General features: G+C 66.4%; 2 protein-coding genes across 2 annotated transcripts; both read left to right on the forward strand.

Annotated features, from left to right (window-relative positions):
- The first annotated feature begins 122 nt into the window (after positions 1-122).
- CHLRE_10g453650v5 (uncharacterized protein) lies at positions 123-18,364 on the forward strand. Its single transcript, XM_043067007.1, has 37 exons — positions 123-523; positions 676-788; positions 969-1,040; positions 1,242-1,401; positions 1,788-1,942; positions 2,199-2,250; positions 2,561-2,659; positions 3,124-3,231; positions 3,589-3,996; positions 4,217-4,285; positions 4,463-4,817; positions 5,124-5,326; positions 5,629-5,719; positions 6,048-6,281; positions 6,496-6,930; positions 7,123-7,457; positions 7,710-7,804; positions 8,299-8,350; positions 8,579-8,649; positions 8,866-8,908; positions 9,102-9,167; positions 9,474-9,536; positions 9,655-9,722; positions 10,048-10,177; positions 10,421-10,821; positions 11,180-11,403; positions 11,908-11,993; positions 12,305-12,524; positions 12,720-12,826; positions 13,103-13,704; positions 14,260-14,419; positions 14,745-14,819; positions 15,161-15,292; positions 15,640-15,801; positions 16,186-16,248; positions 16,573-16,650; positions 17,064-18,364. Exons 1-37 carry the CDS (start codon positions 404-406, stop codon positions 18,081-18,083), a joined length of 6,927 nt encoding a protein of 2,308 aa, XP_042920404.1. The 5' UTR covers positions 123-403; the 3' UTR covers positions 18,084-18,364.
- Positions 18,365-18,482: 118 nt separating this feature from the next.
- CHLRE_10g453700v5 (uncharacterized protein) lies at positions 18,483-21,634 on the forward strand. Its single transcript, XM_043067008.1, has 3 exons — positions 18,483-20,260; positions 20,408-20,542; positions 20,687-21,634. The coding sequence occupies exons 1-3, from the start codon at positions 18,671-18,673 to the stop codon at positions 20,852-20,854; spliced, it is 1,893 nt and encodes a 630-aa protein (XP_042920405.1). The 5' UTR covers positions 18,483-18,670; the 3' UTR covers positions 20,855-21,634.
- The last annotated feature ends 6 nt before the right edge of the window (positions 21,635-21,640 follow it).

Raw genomic sequence — 21,640 nt, forward strand, 5'->3', positions numbered from 1 at the left:
GGCCTAGCGTAACCCCGCACACGTCGGCCGTGGTGCCAAGACCAAACCCCGACGTTTTGGCGGGAAACGACAGGGTCCCCTGCAGCACTCAATAGTAATGAATTGATGCTGCTATTGATGACCAGCTACTTGTTCTAAACTCTGCCTGAGATTTGTGAGCTTCCTGGGCCGGGGCATGAAGTGCGTGTCATGGAAACTGGCCCGAAGAATTGGTCCCCCTGAAGTGTCCTTTGACCTTATGCTATACGCTTTTGAACATTTCGCAAGCAATCGGCCACGTGTATTGAGCCTAAACCCCTAGAACGTGGAGAGACAGCCGTGAACAGAGCCGGCCCAGGCTAACCTAATGAGAGATACATAGTTGCCCCATGAACGCTTGCAACATAGGCCTTTGAAAGGAAATATGGAAGCGTGGGGCGGCGAGCGAACGTTCAGGGACATCTCTAACCTGCAGCGCGATGCCGGCGAGCACGGAGGCAAAGGCCAGGCAGCCTCGTCGAACGTCCGCGTGTTCGAGGATGTGGTAAGAGGCAAAGGTGCAATACCTGGGCGGTAGACAACTGAAGCACTGGCTCGCCCGGGTCGACCAGATATGGAGAGCAGCCCGACCTGCACCCAACCCTGTGCACCCGCACGTGCTTCCGCAACTGCGCGCGCACGGCCTTGCCCCTGCAGATTGCCGCGGGAGGCGTGCTGGGGTGGCGACAACCTGAGGACGGCATTGCGGGGCCCCTGGAGGTTTCGGACCCTCGGAAGCTTCGGCGGTACCTGGAGAACCGCCTACTCAGGTCCGTGCTTCCTAGCTCATAGCTCGAGTGTGAGCGCAAATGTTTGCGCGCGTGCATGTGCGGGTGTTGCCTAAGAGTTAGCCGCCTTGAGCTTACATGGTTGGTGTGGGCGTGGGCGTGGGCGGGCCGTACTTCCTGCATCCACATGCCTACGGTATTGCCTCTCTGCACCACCGGCAGGAACGCGGGCCTGCGGCAGCGCTGGCTGGAGGGGCTGCAGGAGGCGTGTGAGGACCTGGAGCCACTGCACAGGTCTGCATACCGGCGTGTGTCTGGCTGTTTGCGTGTGTGTACGGTGTGTGTGCATGTGCATGTGTATGTGTGTGAAACTGTGAATGCTTGGCGGGGGTGATTGCCGGAGCCCAAAGGAGCCCTTTCCACCCCGTGCGGCGCGCTCAACTGCCTCAACTGCCACGCTGCCCTTACTGACTGCCTCCCCTGCCCCTGCCTCAGAGCGCTGTTGCCCATGGTGCTGGCCTCGGCGCCGTCACTGGCCGTGGTGGCCGTGGCGGGCGGCGCCGGCGGCAGTGGAGGCGGCGGCAGTGGCGCGGTGCTGCCGGGCAGCTGCGGCGACTCCCTCATCCGCTGCGTGCTGGGCGTGGCGTGCCTGCAGGTGGGCGGCGGGGCGGGGCGGCGTGGGTAGTTCTTCCAGTCCGAACAAATCAAGACCGGTGTGGGGCGCTGGCAGAATGTGTGTGTGTGTGTGTGTGTGTGTGTGTGTGTGTGTGTGTGTGTGTGTGTGTGTGTGTGTGTGTGTGTGTGTTGCACGGGATAGCGTGGTCATTTCCCTGCCCAGGTTGACTGAGGCATTGCCGCGTTTTGTCGCTTGGACACCTGCATCGCGGGTGGCCGTGGTTCGCCAAAGTGACGGGTGGGGGCAGCAAGCGGGCTTGGGGTTGACGCCGTTGGGTGATGTCTGATGCTCTGGGGGATGGGTGGTGATGGGTGGTGGCCTGGTGAATTGCTGTTGTAAACCCGCTACGTGTCTGCAACCTGCAGGCGCCCGTAGCCACGTGGCTGCTGCAGCGGCTGCCCGCACTGGCGATCACGTGCGGCGATGGCGACGACGACGGCGGCGGAGGCGGCGGAGGCGGCAGCAACAACGCGGGGCCTGGAGCCGGCATCCCCGGCCTCATCCTCAGCCAGCTGCGCTGGTGGGTGCATGGCGACATGAGCGGCAGTGGCGGCGGAGCCGGAGGCGACGGCGTCCGGGGGTGCTAGCTGTATGGCTGCAAGGGCCCCGGAACATGGCTCAGGCTAAGGTCTCCCTTCCCCTGAGCTCCAGTTTCACATACCGCTACTTTCTCCTGCCAAACCCGCCTTCACCCCCCCGCCCCCAGTGCAGTTCTCCTTGCCGCGCGACTGTTTCCTTACGGGATTGGTTCAACGTTAACCCCCCGCCCCCGCCAGGTTGGACGTGGCCCCGGACGTGGCGGTCACCGAGGAGGAGGGCTCGCCGCTGGTGAGCGTGTGTTCAAAACGAAACGAAAGAGTGTGTGTGCGTGCGTGCCTGTGTGTGTATGCGTGTGTGTGTAAAAGGGCTTATGTCTTGAAAGACAATTGCACACGCCGTGTCGGGGTTGAGGTGGCCATGGTGGCCCCTGCCGGGCAGCGGCTGCAGCGGCCTCCAACGCATCGGACAGATTATGCAGTCTGAAGCGCCGCGCCCGCGTCACACGTCTTAGGTTACACGCGCTGCAAACCTCGCGTATCCCGCGACTTCGGTCCTGTAGAACCCACTTGGCCCGCTCCCGCCCTCCCTGCGCCTGCAGGTGTCGGTGGTTCTGGAGGTGCTGCCCTCCACGCCGCCGGCGCTGCAGCGGCAGCTCATCGGCCTGTTGCCCGAGGTGGCGGCGGTGGAGGACCACCCGGTGGGGGGGGGGGTGGGGGGGTGGGGGGGTGCTCGAGCCCAACGAAAATGTCCCGGGGGGGAGGCAGGGCTGGGCTGGGGCGGGGGCAGCAGGGAGCTGGGGGCCGGCAGCAAGTGGGGCTGGGGAGGTTTGTAGATACCAGCTCAAACTGAACCAATGCAAAAGGGCGAGGGGCCTGGTCGTTGGGGGCTGGGGACCGGTGGAATGGAGGAAGAGGAATGCAGGGCGGGAGCCTGGATCCGCTGGGTAAGGGAAGCTGGCCACCGCTGCCTTTTTACCGTACACACGCTCCTCCTAATTTGTCTTCCAGCGCATCATCGAGCAGCTCGCGGGAGTCTGGGCAGGAGTCTGGATCCCCTGGGGGGCCTGGGAAAGGGAAGCAGGCCATCCTTACCACCGTGCCCGCTGAACACACGTGAACATAACGGTCCCCCGCCACACGCTCCCCCGCTTCTCCCTCCCAGCGCATCGTGGAGAAGCTGTGCGAGCTGCTGGACGCCGAGCTGGGCTTCGTGGCGCCCGCGCTGGAGGCCCTGCAGCAGCTGCAGCTGGGGCCGGACCTGCAGGACAAGGTGGGAGCGATGGGTGTGTGTGTATGTGTGTGTGTGTCAGAGAGCGCGCAAGGAGGGAACCACGCAGGGGTGTATGTGCGTATGTGATGATGGTGGGATGTCAAACCAGTCCTTTGGAAGCAAGGCGAAGCAAGGATGCCGGCACCGCACCCGCTCTCCGCTCCGCTCCCCGACCCGCCCTCTCCATCACACCCGCCCACCTACCCCCTCCCACACACGCATCCCACACACCGCCCCCCCCCCCCACACACAAACACATGCACGCACACACGCACACGCACACACGCACACACGCACACACGCACACACACATACACACACGCACACACGCACACGCGCCGCCTCGCCCGCCGCCAGGTGGTGTTGGACATGTGTGAGCGGCTGCCGGGCGTGGAGGCGGACGACCTGCCCGCGCTGGTGCGCTTCGTGCTGCAGCACTGCAGCGGACCCGCAGGAGCAGGAGCAGCAGCAGGAGGAGGAGGCCGGGGCAGGGGCCGGCCGGCCGCCGGCGCCGCCGGCGCCGGCGCCGCCTCCGGCGGCGGCGGCAGCGTGGGCGCCTACGGCGGCACCTCTGCAGAGGGCGGGGCGGTCGGGGCGGTCGGAGGGGGAGGTGGGGGTGGCGGCGAGGCGACGGCGGCGCGGGTGGTGGCGGCGCTGCGGCGGGGGCTGCCGCTGGCGGACCTGAGCGACCCGCGTGTGGCGGTGGCGGTGGTGGACCCCAGGGGCAAGCGCGGCGGCGGCAGGAGCGCCCGGGAGCCCGTGGAGGTGAGGCGGCGGCCGGGGGGAGGGCAGGTTGGAACGGGAGGGGGAGGGGAGGCGAGGTGGAAGGAGTGGGAGGGGATGGGAGTCGCATGCAGTCAGGACTGGATTGCCGTGGCCTTGCCGCCCTCGCCACTGCAAAGGACATTGTATGATTTGCATCCGTGCACGCTGTTCACCAAGGGCATGTTTCTCCGACACGCTCGATCGGCGATTGGGCCCGCAGGTGCGGCTGCTTCGCGAGGTGGCGGTGGCGCTGGCAGCCAACGAGGCGGCGGCCGCGGCGGCGCTGAGGGTGAGAGCAGGGGGCGGGGCGGGGCAGTGCAGTGCAAGGGAAGGACAGGGCAACAGGAGTGCCTGAAAGACCCGCCGCTTCCCCTGGGCCTCCTCCGAGTCCTGCTGTGCTGCCTATGCGTTGACCCGCCTCTTCCGGCCGCGCCTCCGTCCCCCTCCCGCGCCTCCCGCACCCCAGGCAATTGCCGCCGCCGGCCGCCTGCGCTCCCAGACTGGAAGTGGCGGCTCCTCCGCGCCGCTACCCGAGGATAACGACGACGACGAAAACGAAAACGAAAACGGCATGGAAAACGACATTGCCGCCTTCGAAGATGGCGATGAGGCGATTGAGAACAACCGCTTTGACGGCCGCAGGCTCGGCGGCGGCGGCCGCGGCCGCGTCAGGGCGGCTGGCGGCGGCGGCGGCGCGGCGGCGGCGCTGGCGGGCGGGCCGCCGCAGCTGGTGGCGCTAGACCTGTGGGTGTTGCTGCTGCTTCTGGGCGGGCGGCGCGGCAAGGAGGCGGACAAGGTGCTCCGCGCCAAAATCGACGACGGTGCGTGCGCTGCCGCCGGCGCGTCCTGATCTCGACCTGCTGCCCTGACCTGCCTTGCTGCGCTGCCGCCGCGTGCTTTGCTGGTGTTGACGTATGAGTGCGGTGGACACCGCCATCGAACTTGGCCGCTGCGCTGCCCTGCCGGCGTCTTCAGCTCCTAGTCGTGAGCTGCCCTTCCCACCACACCCGATTTCACTGATTATTCCCACCTCCCGGAGTGCCTCATGCACGGGCATCGCTGGGCTCGGGCTTCCAACCCCACCCGATCGGGCTTTCCACCTCCCTCCGCCACACACACACACGCAGGCTCCGCCTCCCTGGCCTGGCTCAGCGGCTCGCTGCTGGGGCACTGCGCCGCGCTGAGGGAGGTGTGGCCGGCGGCGGCGGGCCTGGCGACGGCGCTGGCGGCGGCGCGGGCCGGCACGCCGGCGGCGGCGGCGGCGGCGCGGCTGTACGCGGTGCTGTTTGCGGCCATGGGCGGCGGCGACGACGGCGGCCTGCACCGCATGGTGGGTGGGTGGGTGGGGAGGGAGGGAGGGAGGCAGGGTAACCACCAGGCATCCGTGGGGCACGGGGACGCGGGAGGAGCGAACGTATGTGTGTTGGGGTGGGGTGGGAAAGCATGCGTACGGATCTTGCGGTCTTGCCGGCCCAAGCAACCCCACCCTGGGCTTTGGGTCTCAAATCATCTTTGATTCCTCTGGGCTTGGCGTTGACTACCCAACCCCACTCCCAATTCCCAACTTCCAACGCCCAACGCCCAACTCCCAACTCCCATTCCCAACTCCCAACGGCCAACCCGCCCCCGCAGGAGGTGCTCCAGGCGCTGCACACGCACCTGGGCAGTGGTGTGGGCGAGGAGGTGGACACGGCGCTGGCGGCCCTGCAGCAGCTGGCAGAGGGTGGGTGTGCTTTTGCGTGTGTGTGCTTCGGGACTGGGGTTGGGCCGTTGACAAGTGACGCGCTCCACGCAACACAGCAAGCATGGCAAGCAGATAGGTCGAGTGGTGTTGCGCACATCGGGGGCTCTTGGGCCGGAGGTGCCGGCCCGGACAGCCTCTCGGCTGTGGGCGCACTCGCGGGCCTCAGAGGACCAGGGGTATGGGCCGCAGTGCTGGTGGCCCCCAGTGCCGCGCCTTAGGTGTACAGGTACCGCACTGCTTGCTTGCGCACCATGCAGGCGCTGTGTCAACCCCACCTGCCCCCTTGCTGCGTCTCCAACACGCACAGGCCCGCTGGCGCGCCCCAGCCCTGCAGCCGCCGGCTACCACCCCTCCCGCCACCCCTACCACGGCGCCGGCGCCACCGGTGTTGGCGCCGCCGCCGACGGCGGCCCGCCTCCGCCTGTTCTGGCCGCCTACGGCTCGGCTCTGAGCGGCTGCCTGGACCACCTGGACGGCTTCAGCGGGCGGCAGCTGGCGGCGCTGTTCGACGTGCTGGCGGCGGTGACCGGCGGCGCCGAGGGTGAGGGGCGTGGAGAGGCGTACTGAGGGAAGAGAGGGAAGAGAGGGACGAGAGGGAACAGAGGGAGAAGGAGAGGGAGAGGGAGGCTTGGGTGGGGTTGTGGCACAGGGACAGCAAGGCCTTGAGGCCTGCTGGAGCGGTCCTTGGGGACCCGCGTGAATGGCGGCGTGAGCTGTGTGGTCCGTCCGCTCACGCCGGCTGCTGTCGCTTGCAGGCGTGGCGTGGCGTGCCGGCGTGGAGGCTCTGGCCCACCCGCACTCGCAGGCCCTCTCCGGCAGCGCCGCCAGCGGCGCCGGCGGCGCCGCCGGAGCCAGCCAGCTGTCACTGGCGGCGGCGACACCACGACACCGCCGCGTGCGCATCGCGGGCGGCGCCGGAGGGCGGCTGGAATCCGAGATCCAGATCGTGGTGGAGAAGAATCTCAAGGGCGCGGTGCAGTACAAGCGCATCGGCATCGCCGGCGCGCTGGCGTTACTGCGGCGCGTGGGCAACGCAATGATCCTGATGTACGGTTCGTATGCGGGTAACGGTAACGGTAACGGTTGCGGCGGCGGCGGCGCCGCCGCCGCCAGTGGCAGCCTGACCACGGGCGCGTCCGCCGCCAGTGCCATGTTCTGCGAAGAGGAGGTCCCCGCCACCGGCGGCTTCGGTGGGTGTTGGGATCGTGAGGGGGCGTGGGCCGCGCTTTGCCTAGCTGCTGCCGGGGGCGCTGCTACGTCTTCTTCTGTTTGGCAGGGTGTTGTTTGTCTCCCGACCCGACCCTGCCAAACACCTGACCCAAAACACCTGACCCAAAACACCTGACCCAACACATCCGACCCAACACCTACATTACGAACAGCGCTGCTGCTGGACGAATGGCGCGGCCGCATCGACGACCTGCTAACCGCCACCAACGGCCACGCCGCCGGCCGCGCCGCCGTCATGGCCGAGCTAGCCGCCATGCTACTGCGCCGCCAGCCGACCGCCGCCGCCGAGACGGCGGCTACAGCCGCCACTGCCACCGGTGGTGGTGGCAGTAGCGGGCGGGGCGGAGGAGGCAGCGGCCTGGAGTGGGCGGGGGACACGATCGTGGAGTCGGCGGGGGGCGGCGGCGGAGGGGGCGGCGAGGGGCCCCAGTGGGGCACGCTGCTTCCCAGGAAGGCGTTGAAACAAATCATCGACGTGTTTCAATTCGTGAGTGGCGGGCCGCGAATGTCAATCAAAGCTGCGGTCTGTCGGAGGTTGTGCGGCCTGCACTTGCAGTTCATCAAGGCCGCGCGGGTTGGGTTGGTGCGGCCCTCTCGCACACTGGTAAACCACACACACCCTTTGGGCTTGGCATGACCTGCCCCCCTCCCCTCCCCACATCCTCCCCACCCCCCTAAACTTAATGCGTGTAACCCCCTCCCCCACACACGCGGCCCACCCACCCTCACACGCACCCAGGCTCTGCTGGAGGAGACGCTTGTGGCCGACTTCAGTCCGGAGGGCGGGCTAGCGCTGGAGCCGGCGCGGGTGGCCGGGTGCGCCCGCTGCTTCGAGTGAGTGTTCTGTTTTGCGTTTCCGTGCGCTTCTTAGGTTGCTATGAAAGCACAAAAAAGAGGAGTGGACACCGATTGCGTGCCTGTGTGTGCGTGCATGCGTGTGTGTGTGTGTGTGTGTGCGTGTGCGTGTGTGCTTGGCCGTGGTGGCCCTGGATGCTCGCCGGCTTGAGCATGCTGTGCATGTGTGCGCCTGTGTGCGCTGGGCAGTACCGTGTTGCAGCACAGCCTTGTGGGCGCCGTTGAGGGGAGGGAGCAGGTCTCAGGGGCGGTGGGGTTGGGAGTCACCGGGCAGTGACAGGGAGTGTGGCTGTGCGCGGCGCCCCTGACGAGTCACGTGCCTCGTGCTCGGACACGCAGACTGTGCGGAATGCAATGCTTGGACGGTCGCGCGCGACCTCCTGTGCGTGTGTGTGTGCGTCTGTGTGTGTGTGGGGGGGGGGGCTACACATGTCAATGTATGTGTATGTGTATGTATGAATGCGCCCACACAGGTGCGTGCCGTGGTTCAACGTGGACGGAGCGGAGTCGCCGGCGGCCATCAAGGTGCGTACGGGCGTGTGTGCGTGTGTGGCCACCCCGTTTCATGGCGGTGCTGTCCTGGAGTACGGTACCTATTACACACGCGCACCCCTACACCCGCACCCGCACGCACACACACACACACACACACACACACACACGCACACACACACACACACGCCACCCCCTCCCCCTCAAAAGCAATCCTTGCAATCCCCCCCAAAACACACACACACACGCACCCATACACAGATCTGGCCGCTGGCCGCCAGTGACCGGCAGGCGGACCGGGACGCACTGGTGTGGATGACGCCGTTGCTCAGGTGTGGGGTGGGGGATTGTGTGATGGGGGGGGGAGTGTTAGGGGGATTCCGCTTTGTAAGAATGGGGGCGGTTGCGTGTGCGCCAAGGGGTGTACGTAGTGTGAGGGGTGAGATCACGCGCGGTCGTTGCCCCTTTGCAACCAACTCGGCACTGCCCTTCGTCCGCAAATTCACCCCGCCCGCCTAACTGCCGCCGCCGCCCACTCTCCCCCCCAGGCTGGTGTGTGTGACCACCCAGATGTACATGGGCAGTATGGACGTGAGTGGCGGCGCGCGTGTGAGTGGGCGCGTATGTGCGTGTGCGTGCGTGTGTGTGTGTGTGTGTGTGTGTGTGTGTGTGTAGTGTTCGTGCTGCCGACGTCCTGTTGCGCCCCTGTCCTCTCCCAACCTCGCCACCCCCTCTTCTTCATCCTGCTCCCCCCTACACACCTACAACCCCCCACCCCCCCCAGGACGTGGACGCGCTGCTGGGCTGCCCACTGGTGATGTTCCCCCTGGAGCTGCTGGAGGACCACGAGGTGGGGGAGTGGGGGGGGGGTTTGTAAATACCAGCCCAAGCGAAACCAAAACCAACGAAAACGAGCGGAGCACAGGCAGAGGCGTTAGTTAGGGGGCCTGGGGGTACTCTACTCCAACCCCAAAGTAAACCATTGCCAACCCAGTGGGGGGCTTGGGTTGTGTGCCAGGGCCCAACGGGGGGGGCGGGGTAGTTTCACTGGGGAATCATCCATTCCCAGTAGAAGCTGACTGAACCCTACACCCACACCCATACATAGCTAGACACATACACACACACCCTGCACACACACCATACGCACACACAGGGCGTGAACCAGCTTCACGAGCTTCCGCCGTGTGTGGCAGCCGCAGTCATGGCGTGCCTGCAGGTGAGGGAGGGGAGGGAAGGGAGAGCTGGAGGGAGGGAGAGAGGGAGGGAGCCGACCGTGCAAAACACACATGCACACACGCATACACACGCACGCTCTTCTCTCGCCCTACCTCCAGGCCGCCATCAGTTGGCTTCGCGAGGTGATCAACTGCTTCGCGCCCACAGCCGCACACAGGAAGCTGGGGTGAGCCAGCGGCTGGGGCGTGGGTCTGGGACTGGGGAAGGAGGATGGGGATGAGGATGAGGCTGGGGAGGGACGCTGGGGAGGGACGATGGGGCTGGAAAGGGACGATGGGGCTAGGAAGGGAGGATGGGAGGTGACCCCAGGGAGGGCCAGTCCAGGCAGCAGACAGCGCATCTATCCACTTACCCCCGCAATCAGCCCGGCCTTCCACCTGCCTACGGACACGCTGCCTTCCATACTTTCCACTCCCATGCCCCCCTGTGGCGTACACCGCTCCTGTACCTTCCTCCCCCCCCGTGCCTGCCGTACGTTTGCGCCTGCGCAGCTACACCCAGGCCGCCGCCGCGGTGCCCAAGCTGTCCAAGCGCGCGGCGCAGCTGGCGGCGTTGGAGGCGGTGGCGGCGGGACTGACCGACCAGCTGGCGCCGCCGCGGGGCGGGATGGCGGCGCTGCAGGTGTGTGTGTGTGGGTGTGTGTGTGTGTGTGTGTGTGTGTGTGTGTGTGTGTGTGTGTGCGGGCTGGGGAGGGGGCGTGGCGTGCTCGCTCTGCGTATGAGCGGGGTTGATGTTGGACTGAGTGTCTCTGTTATGAGCAGCTGCGGTCATCACCGGGGCGAGTGCAAGGCCATGCCCCACACACACACGCTTTCTCTTTACAACACCTGCTGATGAACACGTAACGCGCCCGCACCCCCGCAGGCCCTGGCCAACCATGCCGATCCACTAGGCGCACTCGCAGCCAAGCCCGGCGGCGCCAAGCCACCCGCCGCCGGCGGCGCAGCCGCCGCCGCCGCCAAGGGCGGCGCCGCAGGCGCCGCCACCGCGGCAGCGGCAGCCGCCGCCGGCGCCGCCGCCAACCGCGCCGCCGCCGGCTTGGCGCTCCGCAGCCGTGTGCGACCGCTCACCGTTGACGGTGTGATTGAGGCGCTCAAGCCAATAGACGTAGCTCGGCCGCCAAAGGGCTTTGCGGTTGTGGTCGCGGGCAGCGCGGCGGCGGCGGCGGCGGACGGTGATGAGGCGGAGGGCACGGCGGCGGCGGCGGAGCGCTGGGAGCCGGGCACTGCGCACGACTGGGCGGCGTGGCACGTGGTGGCCGGCGGGTGTGTATGCGTGCGTGTGCGTGTGTGCGTGGGTGTGCAGACTGTTGGCAGTGTCAGACCTGAAGCCCCCACAGTTCAGTACACCTGAAGCAGCCCTGAAGCAGCCCTGAAGCAGCCCTGAAGCAGAAGTCGGTTTCCTGAAGCCCCGGCCACTACCCGAGTGTGTGTGTGTGTGTGTGTGTGTGTGTGTGTGTGTGTGTGTGTGTGTGTGTGCGTCCTTGCTTGTGTGTGCCTGGCTGTGCATGTGCTTGTGCGCATGCCCTGATGCTCCGTTGCAAAAGTCACTTCCCCGACCCCGGCCCATCCCATCCCCAAACGCCAACACACCCATGCCTCACACCCCACCCTACACTCTCAGCCTTGCCGGCGCCGCGCTGCTGCTGTCGGAGCTGGCGGGCAAGGCCGCCGCCGTGTCCGCCCGCGCCCGCGGCGCCGCGCCCTTCGCGCTGTCCGGCCCCGCCGCGGCGGCGCAGGCCGACACCTCCCTCTCGCGACTGAGCCCCGGCGCGCTGGCGGAGGCGGTGGCGCCGCTGCTGCCGCGGCTGCGGGCCCATCTGGACGGGGCGACTGCGGCGCTGGCGGGTAGGTGGGGATGCGGGATGGGTGGAGGGGTGGGGCGGGTGGGCGGCGCGGTGCGGGCACGCAGCAGGCGTGTGCGGCCCGCGAGGAATGGCGAGGCCGGGGTTGCGGTCGCGGTTACGGTTGCGGTTGTGGGTCTGGTTGGTTGGTGGCGGTGGTAACTGTACGCACATTACGCCACCTTGGCTGGGTAGTGGGCGGTGCGGCCCGCGAGGAATGGCGCGGCCGAGGTTGCGGTCGCGGTCACGGTTGCGGTTGTGGGTCTGGTTGGTTGGTGGCGGTGGTACCTGTACGCACACTACGCCACCATGGCTGGGTAGTGGGCGGCGCGCGCTCGAGCGACAAACTTGCCGACCTCGAAACAAGCGTCCACCGCTGTGTCCCCTGCCTGATGCCGATGTGCAGCTGTGCCCTGCTGCCCGCTCCTCCCCTCCCCCCTCCTCCCTCTGGACTTAGACTGCCCGCTCCTTTTCCCCCCCCTCCCTCCTTCCTCCTCCTCTGCTGCAGGCGCCGCGGGTGTGCCGGGCCTGAGGCTGGATCCCGGCGCGGATGGCGACATGCGGCGGCCGCTGGCGGAGCTGGCCGTGGTGCAGGTGGGGGCGGGGGCGGCTGAGGCTGGCAGAGTGTGTGTGTGTGTGTGTGTGTCTGTGTGTGTCTGTGTGTGTGTGTGTGTGCGTGTGTGTGTGTGTGTGTGTGTGTGTGTGTGTGTGTGTGTGTGTTAAACACAAAACAAACGGAGCAAAGCCGCCAAACACGCGTGCGCAGTTACGGACAAATACCTACGCGTGTGTGTATGTGTGTGTGTGTGTTCTACACTGCCCCCCCTCCGCCAGCCCCCTCCACAAGCCCCCTCACCCCACCTCTCCTCCTCACAACTCCTCTCCTCCCCGCCCCCACCCCACAGGCCGCCATGGAGCCGGCGGCGCTGGGCTGCCGCTACATGACCGACCTGTTGGAGCTGATGAGGCTGCTGTTCGCGGCGTGGGGGCCGGGAGGCGGCGCGGCAGGGCCGCGCGCGCGCGCCGCCGCACTGGCCGGCGGGCTGCCGCCGCCGCCGTCGCCGCGGCTGCTGGCGGAAGCGCTGGCGGCGCTGGCGGCGAAGCCGGGCAGTGAAGGGACGCTGGGTGAGTGGCAGAGTGTGAAGTGGTGGAGTGGTAGGGTGGCGCCGTAGGGTTTGAGGTGAAGTTTGTGCTGAGGGATTGTGCCGCTGGTCGCTTGCCGGCTGTGTGCGCCCATCTTGCTGTTACCGTTGTGGCTGACGCGTTGAAGCTTAGGCGCCTCCGTCCGTTCCTCGACATTTGTTCGGTTGGCAAACGCAGACAACGAGCTGGCGAGTTTGGTGAACGGCGTTGCCGGCGCCGCCGCGCCCGCAGCCGCCGCCGCCGCCGGCAGTCGCCGCAAGCTGCGCCCGCTGACGCCCGCGCAGGTAAGGCACCGCTCGCTGTCACGTGCCGCAGCTGTCCTTACCGTGCTTGCAACTACCTTGACCATATGAGGGCGGCGTGGCAGGGGTAGGGCCGCCTCCACCTCTTCCTAAGTGCGGCCACGCACTCGCCATGTGCATGCCTCCGCTCGCCCGTTCCGCCCCTTTAAGTATTTATCGCTTGCAACTGTCGCCTCTGCCTGTGCTCCGCTAGTTCCACTTAGTTCAGTGGGCTGGTATTTGCGACTTCTACCGCAATCCGTGACCGCAATCCCACAGGGCCAGTGCCTTGCAAAGCTGGCGCTACTCGCCTACAAGCAGCTGGACAGCCAGTGCCGCGGCGCCGGACCCAAGGCCGCGCCCGCAACCGCCAACCGCAACAACCATCACGGCGCCGCGGAGTACGACCAGCACGACAATGACAACGGTAACGGTTACGGTCACGGCGCCGGCACGCGCAACCCGCCGGCCCCGCCCGACGTGTGGCGGCACCTGGCGCTGCTCAAGGCCGCCCGCTCCATGCTAGTCGCCGTACAGCACTTGGCGGCGCCGTCGGCGGCGGCGGCCGCCGCCACGTCTAATGGCGGCGGCGCCGCCACCGCCGTACCAGACGAGCTCCGGACCCTGTCCAACCTTATCAGCCGGTCCGCCAACGCTGCACTGGAGCTTGCCTGGGACGGGTCCGACGGCGGCGCCGCCGGAGGCGGCGCCGCCGGCGCCGCTGGTGACGGCGAGGGCGAGGAGGACGAGGCGGCGGCGGCGGCGGCGCGGGGTGGCGGCGGCGGCGGCGGTGGCTTCAAGTGGCGGGGCCAGGCGAAGCTGATCAGCGAGCTGCTGCGGCTGTATGTGGAGCTGTCGGCGGAGCCGCTGGAGGTGCTCAAGTGAGACGCGTGTTAGAGAGCACAAGGAAAACGTCGCGCAAAGACAGTGTATGCAAAGCGACGGTTTACGGATGTTGCCTGAAGTTACCTCGCATACCTGCTGCTGTGAGCCGCCGTTCTTTCCAACCGGAAATCGCACAACCCCCGCTACTCTAACCTCGAGGGGGGATTAGTGTCCACACGCACGTGAAACGTGTGTGTGTGTGTGTGTGTGTGTGTTTGGTGGGAGTTGTGTGCTGGAATCCGGTGTGCTATGTGTGCATGAACGATGGACGTACGGCAGCGACGCACGCCTGGTGTCCGCTGCTGCCGCGCACCCCGGCCCCACGTCTGTCGCGCAGTACGGGTATCCTCCCTCTTCCGTACCTGACACCCACACACACCCACACACACACACACATGCTCACACCTACACACACACGCGCAAACGCGCACAGACACGCACGCACAGACACACACGCACACAGACGCACACACACGCTCACACATGCTTGCACCTATATACACACATACACACATACACACACATGCATGCTCCAACGCGGCCCCACCCAGGACGCTGTCCATGCACGTGCTCAAAGAGGTGCCGGGAGGCAAGCCGCCCGGAGGCCGTGTAGCCGCTGCCGCCGCCGCCGCGGTGCCCGAGGGCCCGGTGGCGGGCTATGCTTCTCTATGCCAGGCCACACTGGGGCCCTGGTACAAGTGCTGCTTCGAGGTGGGGCCCTGTGGGTCGTGTGTGTGTGTGTGTGTTTGCGTGTGTCGCGGACAACGAAACAGAAAGAGACCCGCCTATGTGTGTGTTTGTGTGTTTGCCGGCGCGGGGAACGTGTCACTTTGATGGGATGGCATGCGGCCTCGCTGCATGTCCAAGGCAGCACCCAGAAACGGAACCCACGACCCAACTGTGTAGACATGGCGGTTGGTGGCCCACACGGGCTTTACATGTATGCGCCTACGTGCTGCTGCACACACGGCACTCGACACACGTGCGCCCTCACCCGCAACCACCCCGCTGCTGGCGCTGGCGCGCCCGCCCGCAGATGCTGACGGAGCAGTACGCCGCCACGTGCGCCCGCATGCGCGCCGGCAGCAAGGCAGTGCTGGGGCAGGAGGAGGTGGGCGTCGCAGTTTGGGGGCAGCGGGAAAGGGCGGGGGGAGGGGCAGGGGGAGGGGCAGGGGGAGGGGCAGGGGCAGGGGGGAGGGGCAGGGGGAAAGGCGTTAGCAGGCAAGAAGCAGCAGGGGGCTCCGCCGCCGTTGCGTGTGGCATCCACACATGCGGGGGCGTGAGACTGTGTGATCGGCGCAGACCCGGCAGTCTCAGCTTGAAACAGAAGACACACACACACACACACACACGGGCGTGCGTTTCCGGCTTCGTACCTGTACACACTTTCCCTTTCCCCTTGTTGCATTACCTAACGCACTACACACTCACACACTCGCACACGTCACGCAGGAGTCGGGCTGCATGTTTGAGTACTACGCCGCCGCCGATGTGTTCTCGCGCCTGGCCGAGCTGATCCGGGAGCACCCCGACCGCACGCCGCTCATCGGCACCCTCATCACCTGCGGCGGCAAATTCGTGGAGGTGAGCGGTGCAGGCGTGGGAACGTGTGCGGGCTTAGGAACGCGTGGGGACGTGGGCTGATGGGGCATGTGTGGGCGTGCGTGGGCAGGCTCGATACGACATGCGTGCGTGCGTGTGTGTGTACCAAGCGGCCACGCACACCGCGACCCCCCCCCCTTGCCTTCCAAACACATGCCAGCAGTCTACCAGTCCACCACAGTCCATCCCTCACCAAATCCCTGCCCTGCTTGCCTTCACCTCCTACCTCCCGCCCCCACCCACCTCCCCAAACCCTCTCCCCACCCCCTCTCCCCTCCTCCTCTCCCCACCCCCTCTCCCCTCCTCCCCACCACCACCACCGCTCGCAGGAGGCCGCCCGCACCGTGCCCGCCTGGCGGCGCTTCTGGGGCCAGCCCGGCCACGAGGACCGACTGCGCCGCGCCAACAGGGCCACCCAGCGCGGCTACCGGCTGCTGCAGGCGCTGTGCGGCGACGTCAAGCAGCGACGGCTCACCGCGCTGGTCAACAAGGTGGGGCCGTGGGGGCACGGGGGCGGGGGAGGGTGCTGCTGTTTTCACCGTTGCTGTGAAGGAGGGGCAGAGACCTGAGACACAATGCGGACGGAGGTGCGAGGTTGCATGGTTGAGACATAGAACGTGTGACCAGCCTACAAAACATGGAAATGCAGGCTTCCCGCTACGGCTCTGGCTCGCGTTTACCTGATTTGCCATCATGACTCTTCAAGCCGCCGCCTGTCACCCGTCCTCTCTGCATTCCCCCAACATTCTGTCTCTCCGCCTACCTGCCTGTCTCTCTGCCTGCCTGCCTGGCTTGTGCACGGTGTTTCCGTGTGTGTGTGCGTGTGTGTGTGTGTGTGTGTGTGTGTGTGTGTGTGTGTGTGTGTGTGTGCGCAGGTGCCCAAGGTCAAGCGCTCGTGTGAGGCATACGTGCTCAGGGTCCGGGAGCTGTTCACGGACGTGAGTGGTGCCGCAGGCGCTGCCGTGGCCCCGTGACGCGGTGACGTGATCGCGTGGTGGCGGGGCGGGCGGGGCGGGGCGGAGGGTCTTGCCACATGGGAGTGCAGCCTACGCGGGGTGGCGGCAGCGGTCCGCTGTATGTCACACGCCGCACTGCACTGCATTACACGCCACGCGACGCCGCTTGCATTGATTCCCCCTTCCCGTGTCCCTCCCTCTCCCTCCCCTCCCTCCCTGGGCTGGTTCTGGGCCTTGCTTCCTTTGAAGTCTCGGATTGGAATAAACTACCCCCCCCTCCTGCCTCTTCCCTCCCTCTCCGTACAGATGGGCAAGGGCCACGAGCTGCGGCTGGCGCAGCTGCGGAACAAGGACATCCACGGCGAGGCCGTGGTGGCGTCGCAGGTGCGCGGGCGGCAGTGGCGCGCTCTCACGTGTGTTGCCCGTGCTTGTGACCTGTAGCCCTGGAGTCCCCATATCAGCTTGGTGGGGCCTGTTGATCGGGGTGGGGGCGCGGAGGCCGTGCCTCCTGGTGTGTATGCCGCTGGTGTGACTCAGGACCCGGGTGCCCGTCGGTCTCAACAGTGCGCAACAAGTAATTTTGCCTTTACCTCAGCCTTTATGCCTTGAGACACACACACACACGCACACTGGAACGCACGTAGTTCCTTCCCGTGTGCTCTCACACACACACGCACACACACACACACACACACACACACACACACACACACACACACACACACACACACACACACACACACACACCGCTCCTACCCACACACCTACCACCATCCACCCACTGCCCCGCCACACAGGTGTACGCGTACAGTGACGAGGAGGACAACGGCCAGGAGGAGGAGGAGGAGGAGGACGTCGACGGGTATGGGGCGGCGGCAGAAGAGGGGCAGGAGCCAGGCGGCACCGCGCCGGCGCCAGCGCCCAAGAAGAAACGCGGACGGCCCAAGAAGGCCGCCGCGGCGGACGGGGGCGGCGGGGGCGGGGGTGCGTACGGGGACGCTGGCGATGGCGAGGGCGGCGCAGCGGTGCCGCGACCGGCAAAGAAGCCAAGGAAGCAGAAGCCGGCGGCGGCGGCGGCGGGTGCCGCGGTGGTGCCTAAGGATGAGCCGCTGGACGGGGAGGCGGGCGGGCAGCCGGGGCCGTCGTCTCTGACGGCGGCGGGCGCAGGCGGCAGCAAGCCCCGCAAGCCGCGGGCCAAGAAGCCCAAGAAGGACGCGAAAGCAGCAGCTGCTGCAGAGGAGGAGGAGGAGGAGGAGGCGGAGGCGGAGGCGGGAGATGCCCAGATGGAGGCGGCGGCAGGGCGGCCGGCGGCGGCGGCGGAGGGTGGGGATGGGCGGAGGAAGCAGCAGCGGAAGCGGAAGCCCAAGGGCGCTGCCGGGGGCGAGGACGAGTGGGGCGGGCGGCAACAGGAGGAGGAGCAGGAGGAGCAGGAGGACGGTGGCGGTGGCGGTGGCTTTGCCGGCGGCGCTTCGGCCGGCGGCTGGGTGGGAGAGGAGGAGGAGGAGGCGGAGGTGGAGGAGGAGCAGGGCGCTGGGGGAGTGGCGGGGCAAGAGGGGCAAGAGGAAGAGGAGGAGGAGGGGGAGGAGGAGGGGGATATGTATGCGGAGCTTCATGGCAACAACCGCGCAGCGCTGCTAGGCACTGGCGGGTTCGAGGATGAGGAGGAAGAGGAGGAGGAAGAGCAGGGGCAGGGGCAGCGGGCAGGCGGCGCGGGAGGTGGGGGAGGTGGTGAGGAGCAGGATGAGGAGGACGGTGAGGAGGGCGGGTACCAGGAGCAGGCGGAGGAGGGTGACGAGGAGTATGAGCGCGAGGTGTAGGGGAGCTGTCGCCGGGGCTGCGGTAGCGGGCAGCGGTAATGCCTCAGTGCTGAGTCGCGGGGCTTGTGCACGGAGGACGTAAGTACGGTCAAGTGCGGCATGTGAGCACGTTGTACCGTGAAATCCTACCGTAACGTCACTGCGAGTCGGCCACGTCAGCACTGAGACTGCAGGCCAATGCACGTCAGGGGAGGTCAGTCCCGTGCTGCAAGCGGAGTGGGCTTGACGAGACTGTGGCGAAAATTTGGGCGGGAGCAAAGGTCAAGACGACGAGGCCAGGTCTTCCCCCCAGCAGCCATCACCGCGCCCGCCTCTTCTGGCGAAATGTCTTCCGGCGCCAGATAGTATCCCGCCTGAGCCGCGACTGTCCTTAATATGTCAAATGATGCTATTTCAATTGTCTAGGGGCTTGGCCTCACGCAGTCCCTAGGGACTTGCCGGAGTGGTACACGTGTGCTCCTAATCACCGAATGGTATGTCGGGACCCTCGGCATGGGGTTGGCTTATAAGCTGATATCCGCTGCCAAACAATAGTAAGTATTGTTTTGCATGCGCTTTACTGTCCTGCAAATCATCAAATAGCCAGTATGGCGCAAACATGCAGCCATCCGCGGCCAACTTCTAGCAGGGAGGACCTCTGGGCGCGCCTCACGCCCGAGCTTATCCATAAGATCAGTAGCTACTTGCATCCTAATGAAGTTATTACCAGTGTCAAACTGCTCAACCGGGAGACTGCGGATTGCCTCCACGACAGCTTTCGCTCTTTCGTTCTGGGCTGCAAACAAGAGTACAAATGGGAGCCATACCGCGCGGAGCAGCCCTGGCCGGGCCGGGACTTTGTGGCGCACTGGGGCAGGCCCGGCCCCTGGCGCGGCCTCAGCCTGGCCCAACGTCACCGGCTGCTTTGCCTGGCGGCCTCGTCGGGCCACCTGCCCAGCCTGGACGCGGCGCTGGCGCAGTGCGGCTGCACTCTCACCTCAGGGGCTCTCGCTTCAGCAGCGGCCGGCGGCAGCGTGGCGGCTTGCGAGCGGCTGCTGGGCGCGGGCGATGAGGGGAGCCACGCGGCCAGCGCGGCTGCGGCGGTTGGCCACATGCCCGTGCTGCGGCTGCTGCTCGACCGGACAGGTTTATTAACAAGAGCGTCATTGTACGCCACAAGCTGCACGGCGGCAGCATGGGCGGGCCAGTTGCCGGCGCTGCAGCTGCTGCTGGATTTTGCCGCTGGCGGTGCAAAGACACGGGTCATCAGGAATGCCGCAGCCGGCGCCTTCGCGGGCGGGCAGCGGGAGATCCTCGTCTGGCTGCAGCAGGCGCACGGCTACAGCCCCAGTCTGGGAGATGCAGTAGCAGCGGCGCGGGGGGGTCACGTGGCGGTGTTGGAGCAGCTAATGCCGCCGGTGCTACAGCCAGACAGACCGCCAGCGGCCGCGGCAAGTGCAGGGAATGACTCAGAGCAAAACCGGGTGAGCAGGACGGCACTGCTTGAAGCTATCACCGCCGGCTGCCCTGTGGAGGTCCTGCAGCGGCACTATGCGCGGCTGTGGTCGTTGCCGGCGAGAGCGGATGCTAATGGGGAGCTCGGTGAAGATGCAGCAGCCGCAGCAGCAGCTAGCAACATTCGGCGGGTACTGCTAAACGCCGTCGCGGGCAGCGGCACGGATTGCTGGGGCCGTAAGCTGGACTTCCTCCTGTCGGCTTGGGGCCCAGCCGTGGTGGCACGGGAACTACAGAAACCCGCAACCCTTGCTTTTGAAGCGTCTTTGCAGCCAGACTACACGCAGCGGCTGCGGCGCCTGCATGCAGCGGGCATGCCCCTGGGAGTGGAGGCGATGGAGTATGCAGCTAGATTCGGGCACGTCGACGCGCTCACGTATCTCTTAGACGAGGCCGGCGCACCCGTAGCAGCCATTGACACGGCGTTTGTGCGGGGCTATGTGTTGGCGTGCAGGCCTAAGCATGCAGTTACGCAGCAACTGTTGAGGCTGCTGAAGGAGCGTGGCTACACGTTTACAGCAGCAGACGTGAAGATGGCAGCATCACACCGCTGGCTTGAGGAGTCTTTGCTTGCGCTAATTCAGATGGTGGTGGATGGCGACACAGACGGAGACGACCGCAGCCGTTGGTCGGCAGCATTCGTGTGCGCCGCCTATGCCGGCGCCGGCATTTGCGTGCTGCAGGTGCGTTGGTGCATTGGTACAGGATGTGTCTCCATCAAGTTGCCTACTAGGCCTCCAGGAGGTGAACTCCGTGCTTGCTACCAATCGCGGCTGACCTCTGTCAATCGTGAGCATTGGGGCTGGACTTCATCTTTTGCTTTCCCGCAGGCGCTGCGGGCGCGCGGCGCGGCTGTGGACCTGGCGGCGGTGGCGAAGGGCGGCAGCGAGGAGGCACTGGACTGGGCGGCGGCGGAGCTGGAGGCGGAGCAGGAGCAGCATGATGGCGGCTTGGGTGGGGTGCTGGTGAGTGTGAGTCGCATGAGGAAGGGCGGCAACCGCACCGGTATGTACGGAAGGCGATGGTTGCCACCGCGGAACTACACAGAATTCGGTCCATTCCTTTAGCAATGCACGTATGTCCTGCTATCTATTCCCCAACATCTGCAGGCGCCATTGGGGCCCTCAGAGATTCACTGGATACACAAGCGCGGCAACCTCGCCGCCCTGCGCTGGCTGCACCGGCGCGGACTGCTGGACGGCCGCAGTGTGAGCTGGCTGGCTGGCCGCGTGGAGCTGGGGGTGGCGCCTGCAGCAGCCGGAGGGGTCGAGCACTGAGCAGGGCGGCTGCATGGGGGCAGAAAAGTGTCAGTGGATAGGGTAGGGCAAGTACAGGCGCGGGGACCGTGGGTGCTCTTGGGCCATCGGCGTTCTGAGTGATAGCAGAATCCATGGCTGCTTAAGGTCGCTGGCGGTTTGGTGGGGTTCTCCGTCCCAGCCTTGGTCGTGGCATGTACGGTATGTTGGCAAATACAGACGGCGTAGGCGGACAGGGTGCATGCGGGGGGAGGGAATGCTTGGGGTTGGGGCACTGTGTAAGGACCGAAGCCCGTGCTGCTGCTGCGTTTGCTGCTTGCGAGGTAGGGCACAGTAGTGGCACGGTGGCCTGCTGGCGGGCGACACGGCGCCGTGTGGGGGGTAGCTACTTGGCACGAATGCACGCACCAGCATGGACCGGCATGGACGGCTCATGTGCACAGCTAGCTAACGTGCGTGCGTGCGGTATCGCCAGATGCTGCAGCGTTCGTGGTGTTCTGGGATGCTGGTGGTAGAGGCACGCACGTCGCTGCCGGCGGCTGAATGTTGTTGCGGGAGGCGGTGGCGTGCTGCTGAGGGGCGCATGCCGCCTTGCGGTGCGGGCGGCAGGAGGCACTGTGTAGCAGCACAGCGGCTGTGAGCTGGGAGGTTCGAGCTGGTGGGAGCTGCGCGGTTGGGTCCGCCGTCGCTGTCGCCGCGCTCAACGGGGCCGCCCCATGCACGCCGCAGTGGCACACGGCTGCTCATAGACTGCTAGTGGGATGTCGGGACCCTTGGCATGGGGGTGGCTTAGCTGACATCCGCTGC

The sequence above is a fragment of the Chlamydomonas reinhardtii genome, chromosome 10 (genome assembly GCF_000002595.2).
Source record: "Chlamydomonas reinhardtii strain CC-503 cw92 mt+ chromosome 10, whole genome shotgun sequence".
NCBI classification, from domain to species: domain Eukaryota; kingdom Viridiplantae; phylum Chlorophyta; class Chlorophyceae; order Chlamydomonadales; family Chlamydomonadaceae; genus Chlamydomonas; species Chlamydomonas reinhardtii.

What these genes read in the sequence shown, in the direction of transcription:
- CHLRE_10g453650v5 (XM_043067007.1), top strand. Translation starts at nt 404, where the DNA reads ATGGAAGCGTGGGGCGGCGAGCGAACGTTCAGGGACATCTCTAACCTG. An exon ending in CCTGCAGCAGCTGGCAGAGG is followed by an intron (nt 5,720 to 6,047) that starts GTGGGTGTGCTT and finishes CAACACGCACAG; the next exon opens with GCCCGCTGGCGCGCCCCAGC. An exon ending in GCCCGCTGACGCCCGCGCAG is followed by an intron (nt 12,827 to 13,102) that starts GTAAGGCACCGC and finishes GCAATCCCACAG; the next exon opens with GGCCAGTGCCTTGCAAAGCT.
- CHLRE_10g453700v5 (XM_043067008.1), top strand. Translation starts at nt 18,671, where the DNA reads ATGGCGCAAACATGCAGCCATCCGCGGCCAACTTCTAGCAGGGAGGAC. An exon ending in CCGGCATTTGCGTGCTGCAG is followed by an intron (nt 20,261 to 20,407) that starts GTGCGTTGGTGC and finishes GCTTTCCCGCAG; the next exon opens with GCGCTGCGGGCGCGCGGCGC. An exon ending in GCGGCTTGGGTGGGGTGCTG is followed by an intron (nt 20,543 to 20,686) that starts GTGAGTGTGAGT and finishes CAACATCTGCAG; the next exon opens with GCGCCATTGGGGCCCTCAGA.